At 37.3% G+C, this 15,672-nt stretch overlaps 1 protein-coding gene and 1 long non-coding RNA gene across 3 annotated transcripts in view; one reads left to right on the forward strand and one right to left on the reverse strand.

The window, feature by feature from the left end:
- Positions 1-2,599: 2,599 nt before the first annotated feature.
- Positions 2,600-5,916, reverse strand: LOC131737333 (uncharacterized). 2 transcript variants are annotated; one of them, XR_009328952.1, is made up of 2 exons: positions 5,696-5,916; positions 2,600-3,251 (listed from the first exon to the last, which is right to left on the reverse strand). It is a non-coding gene; the product is annotated as an uncharacterized LOC131737333 (long non-coding RNA). The 2 variants fall into 2 exon arrangements; XR_009328951.1 differs by having other exon boundaries at positions 2,600-3,254.
- A 185-nt stretch (positions 5,917-6,101) lies between these two features.
- Positions 6,102-15,672, forward strand: part of LOC117411447 (exostosin-1-like) — a 322,854-nt gene continuing 313,283 nt past the window's right edge. The window contains exons 1-2 of the mRNA XM_034019003.3: positions 6,102-7,733; positions 8,259-9,353. Of these exons, the coding sequence (XP_033874894.2) occupies positions 8,389-9,353 (965 nt within the window). The 5' untranslated portion in view covers positions 6,102-7,733; positions 8,259-8,388. The remainder of the gene's footprint in view (positions 7,734-8,258; positions 9,354-15,672) is intronic.

The raw sequence follows: 15,672 nt of genomic DNA on the forward strand, positions 1-15,672 counted from the left end.
CATTGGGCTGTAACCTTTTTTCAAGCAGTCAAGGTTTATTACATTTTGTACACTATCAATGGAGATAAATGACAAATAAAGACAAGAAGAAGACAGAGATAATTGAAAAAAGGATCCCCAGTCTAATAAAGAAAATACATCCCAGGGATCTAGTAATAATGCCCTCCAGCTGTGCTTTTGGTAGCTCACAGTGCTATCAGGATGATGCAAAGGAAATTCCACCAGAAATTGTTTTCTTTTCTACAAAAATGATTTCCTATATTTTCAATTCAGAACAGCCCATAAAACTGAATCTCAAATTGTAAGGTTAATTTTATATGAAACATGAAGTAGTCAAACTTATTTTTTCTTTTTTTTTTTCTCTTTCTGAATTGGTTAACATTTGGGAATATGTGAACAAAGAAACAAAATCATTTAAAACTGGTGAAATCGTAAGAAACTAGTTCATAGTACTATTAGAGCAATGAATTTGCACAGTGGTTGTCATTTATAATCACTTAGGCGTAGTGTAATGGCACAAAGAATATCAATGGTGTGTAGGCTCACAGCACTTCTAGAACTACAGTGCAGTCATAATCACAAGATGTGTTCTCAGCAGGAATCTTAGAAAACACCTTGTACTTAAATGCATCCCCTGCTGCCCAAGCACCAACAATCATTATCTATTCTACACAAGTGTTTTCTTTAAAACTCAGCAAGCAAACATAATTGAAGATTACCTACAGATTACTGGTCCATCATACATGCTAATTTCCAAACCATCTCACCCTTTTCATATAGCCAGGTGATTAATAAGGACTAAAATCTCAGCTCAACCACAAACTTACTACAGTACATGCCTTTGCAGAGATTCCTTTACCTCTCTGTGCCTTAGCTGACTATTAAACTCAGCTAAAGTCACTGTGAACAAAATGCAAACAGATTTACATAGGTGTACATACTGCTTTGTTTGGGATGGGGTTTCTGATATTTTGTAAGGTACACTACATTTGATCAGAGGCCTGGAATTCATTCCCCATTTTAAATTACATATTTTCAGATGTGAAAATCTTGATGTTTTAAAATTTTTGTCAGTTTTTCGTTAAGTATATGGAAAACTACAAAGCAGTATGTAATTCAATATGTTAAAGTAACATTATTACTCTTCAGATTTCATTCAACTTTATGAAGAAAAATGTGTTAATTCTATAGGGTGATGCAAGACTTTTGGCCACAGCTATAGAGGATTTGGGCAACAAAACCTCCAGCTTTTCACCTCCAACTATGAAAATGAGATGAGAGTCCAAAGGGATAGCTTCTACTGCCAATGTTCCAAAGAGGAGATGTCTTGTTTAGAGCTGGAGCCTATTAGGAATCATTAGAATAAGCGATAATGACTTTTCAGTAGCATGCATATGTTTATTTTCACCCTACCACTGAGTTACTGAGTTGTCCTTGCAAGCTATTTTAACCTGCAATGCTCTCAGTAGTACAATAATAATAACACATTGTCATTACACACAGGCATGCTACAGGTTATTTTAAAATGATTTCATTCTTTGCTGTAAATATTCTGTGTCATGGAACAGCCATGTATGGTGGTCAAGCAAGCTTTAACGCAGTACACACTGACTCCATGGGATTGAAATGAAAGGGAAACAACATGAGGCATGTTACAGAAACTGTCAACTGATTTCAATGGTATGTCTAGAGCTGCCACGGACCGATATATTTTTCCTGAACACAAGACTGTCCTCTGAGCATTTAAGTCATGTTTTTTTTTTTTCTTAAAACATGCTTATCTACAAGAAGTTTGTTGTTTAAATAAAGTCCTTTTTGATTAACATTGTTGAAACCAAACACATTCTAGATAATATCAAAATGCCTTTGGGTTGCACACAATCTGTTTGGAGAATGTTGATCTATAATGATAATGTTATTTTAATGACCTCTTAGAGTCTGCCAAAGCCTTTTAAACCAAATAGTTTTGTTTTCTTGTCATTTTGTATACTGTAGTGATCAGTATCTGGATCTTACTGGACAAGAAAGCCGACCTATAACCTGCAACATTATATATGTCACATTTCTGCTTACATGCAAAACAAACAGTGTGATGACAAACTGTGGCGCCATTTTAAGATCTTGAGTCAGGACCCTTTTATTTACTTTTTTTTGGGGGGGGGGGGGGGGAGTTGCAAGTGAGGTTGGATATACACTAGCTGCTAATTCCAAAGTTGGAATTTTGATTCATAAATCTTGCAAATATATTGCCATGGTTATTTATAATCATTTATATTATAGGTGTCATTTTTAACAAGCATAAAAGTGAAATGTAGCTAATACCGGTAATACAATTTAATGGTATGAATGTGAATGCTTACTGCACCTGTTGGAAAACACTACAGTATTCAGGCAAATGGCTTCTCATCCTCAATCCAGTTCAAGAATATGTACTTGTGTTACCCTTTTGGGTTCCTCTTTACAAGTTCAACAATGCTACCACATTTAATGTGTTAATTCCAGACAATCTGGCCTATAATAGTGAATGTAATAATAAGTATCTATAGAGACTAAAAGGCATGAACACACCAGGCAAATTAGGCAAAAACGGAATTAGGCAGATAATTTATTTCTTTATTTATTTGTTCTTCAGCAAAGCTGTCAGTTAAAGCCATGTACATTTAAAAAAAAACAAAAACAAAAAAAGCTCTTGCAAACGTGAGTGTTAGCCAAAACCAGTCTCTGATCATAATATAATATGTTCTTAAATAAGGAATTCTATTTTTACCTGTGGCTCACTTTGATTGCTTGTGAAAATGACAATTACTTATTAAAGGTACAGTTCTCTATATGGTTTTATTTAACAAATTGTTTATTTAAATATTTCCTAAGGATGTCTATTGCCTCATAAACTCATGTTGAAAGCATCAGCTCAGTGGGTGTTTATTTGAGCTGATTACTTATAACTGTCCCTGTGTGGCTTGGCTGAGTGGTGGTAGGGTGAGTCATACAGTCAGGTTCAAAACCTGGCTGTGCCATGTTGTTGATCTTTTCTGGGGATTCCACAGGGAGCATTGCGTTTTCTCTGGCACTCCAGCAGGTTAGGGAGGCAAAATTTGGCAGGGAGAATTTCTCCTCACCCCGCTACTGTGGTCCCTACTTGCCGGCTGCCCGTCCAGTGAACTCAAGTGGCCTTTGTCCTCCTGGGTGCAAACAGGTAACTGGCTTGGTCTTGGGATTGGAGCACACCCACTGACCTTCAGTTCTCAGTTCTACTGCAAAAAGAGAACATCATTGGACATTCTAAAATTGGGAATAAAGATAGGGGTAAAATAATTGGCCACTCTAAATTAAAGATTAAATAAACAAACAAATAAACAGAAGTGGGTTGCTACCAGCAACTACTTGTAATTCCAAATCATGCAGTTGTGAACAGTTCAGCTTTTTGTTTCAAACATTTTCTTTTCCTTTTAATGAACTGCTAATATTCAAATTAACATAACTTGTTTCAAAATCCTGGAATGTTAGCAGCCACAAAGGACACAACAAACCAGTCTGCCTTAATGAAAGAAACACAATCTGAACCTAGAAGCATGAGAACCTCCAGTTTGTTTCTCACCCAGATGGCTATGATGATGACATAATTAATTGCACTTACATACTTCTCTCAGAGACTCACTGGAAACATGTTTTCAACCATTTCCCACTTTAGAAATGACAGCTGTTTACAGTTCCAAAACAGCAAAGACAACCTCATCAAAAGCTATCCTTTTAGAGACATGAAAGCGTGGCTATGATTAATACAATTTAGAAATTTACAAATGTATTGCTTGTTAGTATTGCAAGTCGGAATGGAAGGAGTTAAAATATCCTATTATTAGTCCTATCAGTAAATGTATCTTCCTGGTATTTTAAGAGCATATTTTAATGTGGGTTTATTATTAAAAAGCAATCAAAAACACCCATAACATAAAATGAGCTGACCTTCATAACATCACTTGATTGCTAAATTGCGGCTATGAGTCAGCTATGCAGAAATAATCAGCAAATGTCATTTTAAAATCATCATCAGTCAGCCCAAGAAAATGCATTTTAACAGGACTATGTCCTGCAGTATACTGTATACTGTACAACTGGTAGTGACACCAGGACATTTGGCATATTTTTGTTTACGACTGTAAGTCGCCCTGGGTAAGGGCGTCTGTTAAGAAATAAATAATAATAATAATAATAATAATAATAATATTAATAATAATAATAATAATAATAATAATACGACAAAAACACTCCTGTTTCCAATGGTTAAGATTCCTCTCTGCAGCTATTGCTTTTTTATTGTATACAAATGGTTCCTTGACTGCAACCTTTTACGCAAATTGACAAATGGACCAACTTTCTCTTACTTCTGCGTTGGCTTGTTTGGATGGTTAGAACCAGTTCCCTTTGGACACCTAAATTATCTTGTCTTCAGGTTTGGTGGTCTACTTTGACCTCCAAGTTCCAGACTTTCCAATTAGCAAATGATAATCATCATTTCAACATTTAGAAAAGGTGTCTGTAAACAATAATCAGTGTATCGTATGGCCTCCCCTTTGGGTATTTTTACAGTTTGCATTTTTCAGTACTATTGTTACACAGTTGTACTTTCTCATGAGACAGTGTTAGAGAACAGATTGGAACTATCTGTACAAAAAAAAAAGTTATGTTATTGGATCATATCAGCATTTTTATATATATATATATATATATAAAAATAGAATTTTTACTCACAAACCCGACTTCTGGCACACTAGATGGCAGTAGTTAGCCTGTACAAAACATTTCTGCTGCGGTGTTTCAGCAGGCAGTACATTTCCTTCAGATGATACAACCTCAAAACCCACAAATCTCCACAGATTTTTGTTTTTCCATTAGTTGTGTTTTGAAACATTATTAAATCTGTAAATTGAAACTAGGCTGCAAAATAAATGCAAAGTTTATTTGTGTCTTGTTTTATTGTTAAACAATTTGTTAGAGACATAAAATACCCCAGTAATTAACAAACAGAATATTTAAATATATGGTGGCTAAAGTGCAAGCAGTTAAGTGATGGTATGAACGGCTTTGGCATAAGCAACGTTTGTCTTTAGGTCATTGGGCAATTTAAACCTCTTTTATTATACTTTCTGAAACATAGCTGTTCTCTAAATTAAATTTTTTTTTTTTTTTTTTTAATAAATAACATTTTTACCATCCTAGAAATTCCACCAATGATGGTACACACACACACACACACACACACACACACACACAAATGTATTCCCGTTTTTTAAGCCATAAGCAAGTCCAGCTCTAATAATACCACCCTACCGCGTGTACTATTTTTTAAAACGCTGTAATAAAGTTAATATTCATAACAATTCTGGAGAAGCTAAACTAATGGAAGAAAAAATCTATAAAGTATTTCTCTCAGTAAGATAACGTTCATCATAGAAGTTTTGATGTGTGCTACACTATACTGTATTGCACTACGGTGCACTATAATTAACTCATTATTTCCAGGCATGACTTTACTAATGTAAATGAAAACCACATTAACTTCCAAGGTGAGAAGTTTGCCTTTAGGTAATATTCGCTGTTCGATCTAATGCTAATGAATAAAACTTCCCCGTGCAGCAGGTATGTGTCAACAAGGTCGCGCTGCCTGTCTGTTACCAAAGGTATGTAAAACACTGACCTTCGTTTTTTGACAGGATTATCACACCCAAGGATGTCTCCTAGCCTAGGGCAGTATCTCCGTTAAATATCAAAAAGGAGAACCTCGCCGAAGAAATATGACGGCTCCAAAGTGTTACCTGTTGAAAAGAAGCGTTGTTTGTGGAAGTTCTTTACACAGACAATGGGCGTAATTCCATACTGTATACCTCATCAGCATGCTTTCTCGTTGCAACCCGATGCAGTGACTTGTTTTGTTCACGCCTCCTAGGGTGATTGACGGCAACATTGGCCATTTAGATACGATCGTGTTTTTTGTTTAACCAATAACCATGGGGGCATTTAGGAAATGTTTTGAGGGGGGTTGGCTGACAGTTTTATTGTAGCAGTGGGGAGGAGAGACCTGAGAGAGAGAGGGAATGCTGGAAGGAATCATAAACTCTCCAGTTAGTAACATACACACACACAAACGGTAGAGAGAACGCTGACTGAGTCTGGATGGAGAGTGGAGATGACTGAGAAAAAACGGAGCAAAGATTGTGTCTTGTTAATAATAATAAAATAGTCCACAACCCTACTAAGGATATTTCAAATGTGTGTTCAGAAAAGGCTAACGGTGAAGACTAGTCGTTTTGAAAAATAACACAGTTAACTTTAATATAGCCTATAATCACAACAATTGCCAACTGAGAAATGAACATTGGACTGGCTGTGTGTAGCATCCACATGTAATTGCAAAGGTATTCGTTTTTAAATTAATATGCACTAACTGAAACGGATTTCTAAAGCTGTCATTTGTGGAATTCGTGTGTAGCCGATTGTATTGGGGAAATTAGTGATTAATTGAACTGGAACAGTACATTGATTTAGCTGTGCAGGAATAAAACATACTTATTGGTATGATAAATACACTACATCGTCACAGGTTTGGAAAACTTGGAAGTTGCAGTATCATCTTCATGAAATGTTAAGTGTTGGAGACACGGGACTTGCACAATACCACCAGAACTTATGAGCGAAACAGCTGGGCTTTACATTGGCGAAGATGTTTCTGACTGGTAAATCAAATGCGAAATAGTTCATTTTAAAATATGTTTTATTGATTGAATACTTTGGATTAATTGAACTTGTCCCCAGGGCATGCAACATTTCACAGTGTGTGAACACCGAATTTAGCTTACTGAATAGAGCTAGAGGAAAGGATGTCTGGGGCTAGTGCTGGCTACACATGGGTAATGCTTGGGACTCGTACAAAAAGTTAATGCCATGTCTAAATCTTGAAACTGGCTGAAAAAAAGTGAAAAGACATCACATTTACAAAGTAAGAAACTCTGAAACAGGCTGCCCTACGTATTTTAAATTCAAGCAAGTGATTCACTTTGTAGAATGTAGTTTTGGGGAAAAAAAAAAAAAAGTCTAATGACCTCATATGGAAACCCTTTGCAGCTCTGTTTAAAGAAAATACTTTCAAGTGAAAGAGGTACACAAAACAACTTTATATGGAAATTGGCTGAACGGACGTGTAGACTTTTGGATCATTATTCATGTACCACTTTGGGAATATGAATGGAACTTTTTTCCCCCTGACTTTTTAAGTATCGATAGCTTGGAATCTGGGTGATACTAAATACAGAAGAATCTGCTTCCTGCAGCTGATGATAATGGAATCAATATAAAAACTGCCATATCTATATTTAAAACAGTTCAGAATCTACATGACAAACTGTTGCATCACTCCCTCATAACAGTTTAATGTCGTTGTTAATTCTCCCACAGGAATGTCTGAACTTCTTGTTAGTGTTTTTTTTAATATATATATATCTTTTTTTTTTAATGAAGGGGATTCCTACCTTGAGATGTTTTAAAGCGCTATTCTGTGAAGATGACGTTCAAAAGGAAATTTAAATATTTAAAACAAAAGTGAGATGCAACAATATGTGTCTTAAAATGAGGTATTGACGTATGCATTTAGGACAACAGTTAAGTAGAAGGAAGAGACGTCATCATTCTTCATCTCCTTTAAGGGAAATAATAACAGCAGGTGTCACCTGTTAAAGCAGGTACGAGTTTAACTGTATTTTTTTCACAGTCCGCTAAATGATTTGGCGTATCTCAATTGATTGTCTTGCTAAGTTGTATGACTTCAAGAGTAGAACACTACTAATACTACAAATATTAATAAAAATGTGTATGCAGTACCATCAGAATCAGAAGTAGTAACTGTTCACTTCCAGCATTATATCATAATTGTCCTAGAAATCAACACTTTGATATGCTTAAATATTAATTCTAATTCTGTATTCTGTGTAAACATTTAAAACACAGAAAGTAATGTATTTCCTGCTAAGTAATTCATTATTTGATTAGTCTACATTTGTCACTTATGGAGCTGAGCTGCTCATACATTTAATGGTGTACTTGTACAAAACACACTTTCTTAAGTAGAATAGACCACATTAAGTAAAGTTAACATTTGACCAGCACTTTATAATAAGGCATGTCTGTATTATTACAGATTTAACATGCTTAGAGTAGTGCTTTGTAAAATAAGTGAAGTGAATGGCTACTGTGTTTTGTGCACACAGCTAACTAAAGCCACCAACATGCTCATTTTGAGATGAGAGTCTGCTTCATGTGTTGAAACTGGACCAGTCTCCTCCTCTTCCTCCTACTCCTTCAGCCTCTTTTCCTATCTCCATCAGCCCCGCTGCCCACATGCAGGCCAAAAAGAGGTACCTTCTAGTGTCTCTAGGAGCCTGTCTTCTACTGCTTGTCTATCTGGGGGGATTGCAGATTGGAGAGTTCCATCAACACCGCCACCACCCACGCCACCTTAAGAATCCAAGTGGTGAAGATCATTCAAGGCAGCGTTGGCCGCAGTGGATTAACCCTTTAAACACCTACCTGGATAGTGAGGAGAAAGATGAAAATGGCTCTGAACTACATTTGCGGCATGCTTCTCCCAGAGAGATTAGAGAGATCAGGGCCAACATATACAAAAATAGGAAGTGCAGGATGGACACCTGCTTTGACTTCAGCCTCTGCCAGAGGAGCGGCTTCAAGGTCTACATCTACCCTCTGCAGAAGGGGGAGAAGATTTCGGAGACCTACCAAAAGATTCTCACCACCATAGAAGACTCCAGATTGTATACCTCAGACCCAAGCCAGGCTTGCATGTTTGTCCTCAGCATTGATACATTGGACAGGGATCAGCTTTCTGTTCAGTATGTTCACAGCATGAAAGCGAAAATTCAAAGCCTTCCTCAATGGAACAATGGGAGGAACCATCTCATATTTAATCTGTATTCAGGGACCTGGCCCGATTACACAGAAGATTTGGGTTTCGATATTGGGCAGGCGATTTTGGCTAAGGCTAGCATTGGCATGGATAATTTTAGGCCAAACTTTGATGTTTCGATCCCATTGTTTTCAAAGGACCACCCACAGAAAGGAGGTGAAAAGGGTTATTTGACGTTCAATAATGTTCCTCCATCAAGGAAATATTTATTAGTTTTTAAAGGGAAAAGGTACCTGACCGGTATTGGGTCGGAAACCAGGAATGCTTTGTATCACGTTCACAATGGGGAGGATATTATTTTATTAACTACTTGCAAGCATGGGAAGGACTGGGAGAAGCACAAGGATACAAGGTGTGACAAAGATAATGATGAATATGCAAAGTAAGTGGCCTTCTATTGTTAGATTTGTGTTTAAAAGTAATCTTGTGTAGTGTTTTATTTTAGTAGGCACTTTGGGGAACTTCCAGCCTTGGAAGTTATATTTCATTGAGTGCATATAAACCTTTTTACTTCACAATGCATAGTAACCAGGTGTTCAAACTTGTGAAGTATGTTAAGGTTCATTTAATTGTTAAACCAGTCCCAGCTCATGTTGTCTTTAGCAAATAGTATATTTATGAAGCTCAGGTACTGTTACCAGCATCCATCCACATTCTGTAAATACACATGTTCAACTTTTGTTTTTTATTTGGTGATTTACATTTTATTTAGGGCAACTGGGTTGGTCATCTATCCATCTTGGTACAGAGTCAACTTTTAAATGAAATAGTGTTCAAAGATCTATTCCATGCTTCCATTCTTCACTTGAAGTTGTTAGCTCCACTGTCACATTGCCTTTTGGTGTAGATTTCATTGGACTTTTCCCATGGAGGGGTAGGTCCTACAAGGGTTAAGGATTATAGATTTGTTATCTCCAAATTCTCTGCTATGGGCTTCTTCTTTTTCTTATTTCTTATTGCAAGTATAGTTATGTTTTATGACAAGTATTATACAATTAAAATTCAATGTAACACTTTGTCCAGTGTAATTGCTCAGTCTGCAGACAGGCAGGATTGCAACATGCACCGTAGTTGGGTCGGCTGCACTGTAATCACCTCTTACTATAATTAATTTTGGGAACGGGCTGACGTAGGTGAATGCATTTTTTTTTGTAGGTCATCTCCCACAATAAAAAAGGTATTTAAAATAGGTATTTTTTATTATATATATATATATATATATATATATATATATATATATATATATATATATATATATATAATTTGGAATCGGCAATTATTTTTCTTATTTTCTCCCCAATTTGGTAAGCCCAATTATTGTTTATTTCAACCCGGCTCACCGCTACCACCCCCTTGCTGACTCGGGAGGGACAAAGACGGACACAAGCATCCTCCAAAACTTGTGCCATCAGCCGTCTGCTGCTTTTCACTATGCAGGCCTGCCTTGCAGCCACTTCAGAGATACAGCGTCGGAGGACAACGCAGCTCTGGGCAACTTACAGGCAGGTCTGCAGGTGCCCGGCCAGTATACAGGGGTCACTGGTGCGCACCTTGACTGACCTAAGCCCCCCGGGCTCTTGGCCAATTGTGCGCCGCCTCCTGGGAACTCCTGTCCATGGTTGGCAGTGGAATCGAACCGGCGACCTGCAGGCTATAGGGTGCATCCTGCACTCTACGCAGAGTGCCTTTACCGGATGCAGCATTCGGGAGATAGCTAAAATGGGTATTTTTGTGACCATAATTTGTTCTTTCCAAGAGAGGTATGAGTTACTGTAGTAGTTCCTAAATTTGGGGCCTGGGACCCCTGAGAGGCCATGGTGCTCTCAGCTGTCATTGATCAACTCGACAAATGTATTAGATGTTCATAGTGTTTGACTCATTTTCAGCTTACAAGAAAAATTGTGTTAGTATTTGTATTTGGTTATTTTTGCATCCTTTATGATAAATGTGCACAATATTACATAGTAAATGTAACATGGCAGAGGCTGAGTGTGAACTAGAAACCATTCACACTGCAAGCGAGCACATTAACCATTATGCAAAACAGTGTATCACACAAAACTGCCTGTTACATAAATAAAAACTAATACACATAATTCATTGACAATGAATTGCATGCTATCTTTGCATAAAGCACCCACAAGTGGCAGTAACATTCTTCTACAATTACGGATACTGATGCTTTGAAATATAGATACATTACGGTGCATGCTGTGTGAACCTTCTGACTAAAGCTTTAAAATAAAGTGGAGATTGGAGAGTGAACACCACAAGACCCTTCCACAGTTTACCTCTACAGTAATACAAGGTTTAGTGGGCTGAAGGTTCCAGAAAAGTTATAGAAAGCACTTTAGTTTGCACCTAATCCTCTGTTAAATAATTTGACTTGTTTTTATATATTTGAGGAAACTTTATAATTAAAATGTACTTATTTTGTTTTAATCTGAAGTCTCACCTAAAAGCCATTCAAAATAAACTGTGGGCTATTGTATGCCATAGCATTTTAAAGCATTTTCTGTGACTACTATGCATCCAGTTTGCCTAAAGACATGACTCCCCTGCTGATAACATATGATTTATGGTTGCAAAATTAAATATCTTCTCTGTTGGGTGCTGTTCTACATAAGTTATGGTCACAATAGATAAGTGCATTTTTGTATGTGTTTAAACATTGGCTTAAGTGCTGGATTATTTCTTTAAAAAAAAGACAAGAATAGAAATGGAAATATTGATTGATAAATCCAACATTTCTACATACTGGTGTGCAGTCTCATAGAAAAAATAACTGCTGCTCAACTGGAACAAACCAAACTCATGCATTAGTGACCCCAAAAGGTCTCCAGCTTAGATCGATTTTAGGTAGTTGTTAACTGTGATGGAATTATGTGCACAGTGGTATAGCCATTGTGTGCTCTATGTTAGGGTAGACAGACTGACTGGAAACAGTTTAAACGGGAACTTTTATCTTTAGAAAAAATATGTTTTTGGATTTACATCTTAAAGATGCAGCACAGAATATTTTTTAAAGCAACATCGATAGCATATGGGCATTTCCACACTAATGGGGTGCACATGTGTAACACAAAGTTTGAAAAACAAAGTTCATGATGTGATGTTCATCCCCCTCTTAGCATATGCTCTAGAGTCTCAATGACATAGTTCATACTCCATGCATGGTAACACTGCGAATGAGGACGTACACAAGGCATGAAAAGAGCCCTATAAATTACAATTGTGTTAAAATGTTGTGCATGACTTGTTATTTATTGACATTATTGACTTTATGAGCGTGTGCCGAGTGACTGATGTTAAACAGGGAGGATGCACAACCAAAAATTCAGTTAAAAGAAACAAATACTTTATTAGTGAACAAAAGTAAGCTTGTTCTTTCAACAAATACCTATTTACACTGATCCTGGATCAAAAAAAGAAAAAAAACATTGGCAGATAACACAATCCTTCTATACCGAGGCTACCACAGAGGTCAGATACTAACTTCCAGCCCACCTTATCTCAGGTAGGTCCCTCCCCCAGCAAAACCATTACTGGGCAAATGATTTACTCAATAAGAATGCTTTACTTCACATTCATTTCAATATAAACTCCATCTTACCCTTATTCAATTTACCATTATTAAAATAATAGGGTTAAACAAGATTAAATGTCCCCTCTATGGAAAAGGCAGCCCTGAAAGAACAGCGCATATTAATCATGAGCCTCAGGCACGCTCTCCCCTTTCCATACAGACAACAGCCTGCCACAGAGAACAAGCAGAAATGCATTACCTGCGCTCCTTAAATCCGATGGGAAGCACCATGTCTATAACTAATTGTTAACAATCTTAAAACTCACAACTCCTGTATGTATAAGCATTTTCATTAGCAAAGAATACTTAAAAGATACAAGTTCACTTTACCAGCAGTGTGCACCCTGCTACCCAAAATGGTACATCACACTCAAAAAAACCCAGCAAATGTATAAATACAGATTTCATTATTGTGACATTTCTGAGTCAACATAAACTCCTAGGTCTTTTTCATAGATTCCTTCTTCAATTTCAGTATCTCCGATATGATATTTATAATGCACATTTTTATTGCCTGCATGCAGTAACTTACACTTTTCTCTTTTAAATGTAATTTGCCATGTGCCCAATTCTGAATGCTGTCTAGATCATTTTGAACGACCTTTGCTGCTGCAACGGTGTTTGCCACTCTTTTTGTGTCATCTGCAAATTTAACAAGTTTGCTTACTATACCAGAATCTAAGTCATTAATGTAGATTAGGAAGAGCAGAGGACCTAATACTGATCCCTGTGGTACTCCACTGGTTACCTCGCTCCATTTTTAGGTTTCTCCTGTAATTGGTACTTTCTGTTTTCTACATGTTAACCACTCCCTAATCCATGTGCATGCATTTCCTTGAATCCCTACTGCGTTCAGTTTGAGAAGTAGTCTTTTATGCAGGACTTTGTCAAAAATTTTCTGGAAATCTAAATAAACCATGTCATGTTTTACAATTATCCATTGTCGATGTTGCATCCTCAAAAAAATCAAGCAGGTTAGTTAGACACAATCTCCCTTTCCAAAAACCATGATGACTGTCTCCCAGGATACTGTTACCATATAGGTAAGTTTCCATTTTGGATCTTATTATAGTTTCCATAAGTTGTGGACGACTAATACCGGGTCGTCTCCTGTTCTTTCTAGGAGACTGTCCACGTTCTCAGTGATTTGCGTGACAAAGGCTCCCGGAAGGCAGCACGCTGTTGTTGTAAGGGGGTCCAGACTGCACACTGAACTTGCTGTGTTTCTCAATATGGAGTCCCCAACAATCATGACCTCCCTTTTTTTGCTGCTGGCCAGCACCGTTTATGGGGTCCTGGATGTTGTTCCTTTCATTCTCTTGATGCTGGTTTTGATCATCTACATTTTGAAGTGGGTCAAATTTGTTTGATGTTTTGATTTCTGGTGGTTGTGTTTGACTAAGTTTCTTTTTTTCCCTGTCTTCTATCTCCCTAGTGGCTTTCTGTCTGTTAGGGGTGTAAACTTGCAAGAATTTCAGGTGTGTCAGCTCCTCAAACGCTCTCATTTCGTGCAACTCCATTTCTAGCATAGTTACTCGTTGAAGCAAGTCCTGGATCTTGCAGCACTTTACGTTATTCAATTACTCCAGTTGCCTACCGGTAACTCATTTTCTTTTTTACAGTAGCCTACTTAATACACAATTAACAGAAAACAGAACACTCACTTACAGAAATAATATTTTTTAAATGTACATAGAAAATTTGACAGTGCACTTATTGAAGTTTTTTTAGATTTTCCGTTTTTGTAGTCTTTTCCTTCTGTTTTTGACACCCAGATTTGTGTGTCTTTTTATTTGGAGGTTCCAGAGGTTCGGCAGGCTTCATTTTTGATGGTTTAAAATCATGTAATTATAATAGGCGTTTAGGCTTTATGATAATAATAGACATTATGATAATGAGGGTCGACAAAATGCTTGTCAAATGAAACTCTTGATTGTTGGAAAGTATGTGCCAATTATAGAATGTCTTTAACGGGCACATTTTATTATTTATTTATTTATTTCTTTATTTATTTCTAAGTCACCCTTATCCAGGGTGACTTAGAATTGTTACAAAATATCACAGTACAAAGTATCACATTATAAAATATCACATTACAAGTTATCACATTATTCAATATCACATTACAGAATATCATAATACAGATAACAGCAGTTATGAAAGTACAATAAGATCAAATTCAAGTAAGAGCAAAATAAAGAATATAGTAAATTATAAGTAAGAGCGAGTTCGACTAAGAGCAGTTAAAACTTATAGTAAATGTTTGCTTATATGAGTAAAGTTCAGTAAGAACATGTAGTAAGTATGGTAAATGGATGAGAATGATTTCAAATAACAGCAATTACAAAAAAAAAGTGAGTTTGGTTACCTATAAGAATAAAAGCAAATACAAGATACAGTAAGTAGTTATAGTTAGGAGCACTAGTAGAATACAGCAATGTGTGGAGCAGTTAAGTGCAACTACAAGATGTTGCAAGTACTGATACAGTTGGGTGCCATTTAGTCCAGTATAGTCGAGAGTTTTGAGATTTACAGATGCTGTCTGAACAGGTGTGTCTTGAGGAGGCGCCGGAAGGTGATCAGGGACTGAGCAGTCACTGAGGGGCAAGGGTGGAGAAGGAGCGGGCTCTGGAGGCGGGGGAGCGGAGGGGGGTTACAGCTAGTCTGCCAGAGGTGGAGGAATGGAGGGGGCGATAGGGGGTGTAGGGAGACATGATAGTCTGGAGATAGGATAGAGCAGAAAGGTCAAGACAGCAATAGGGTGCCAGTGCAGAGAGCGGAGCCAATAGCTTTCGGCTATATGAAGCAGGGCAGCAGTGTGGCGTAGTGGTTAGGGCTCTGGACTCTTGACCGGAGGGTCGTGGGTTCAATCCCTGGTGGGGACACTGCTGCTGTACCCTTGAGCAAGGTACTTTACCTAGATTGCTCCAGTGAAAACCCAACTGTATACATGGGTAATTGTATATAAAAATAATGTGATATCTTGTAACAATTGTAAGGCGCCCTGGATAAGGGCGTCAGCTAAGAAATAAATAATACTAATAAATAATGAAGAACTGGGGAGGATGGAAGCCACTAGGGAGTGAAAAGTGGCGGGACTAAGGGAACAGGATGC

This window comes from Acipenser ruthenus, chromosome 6, assembly GCF_902713425.1.
Source record: "Acipenser ruthenus chromosome 6, fAciRut3.2 maternal haplotype, whole genome shotgun sequence".
Taxonomy (NCBI): Eukaryota; Metazoa; Chordata; class Actinopteri; order Acipenseriformes; family Acipenseridae; genus Acipenser; species Acipenser ruthenus.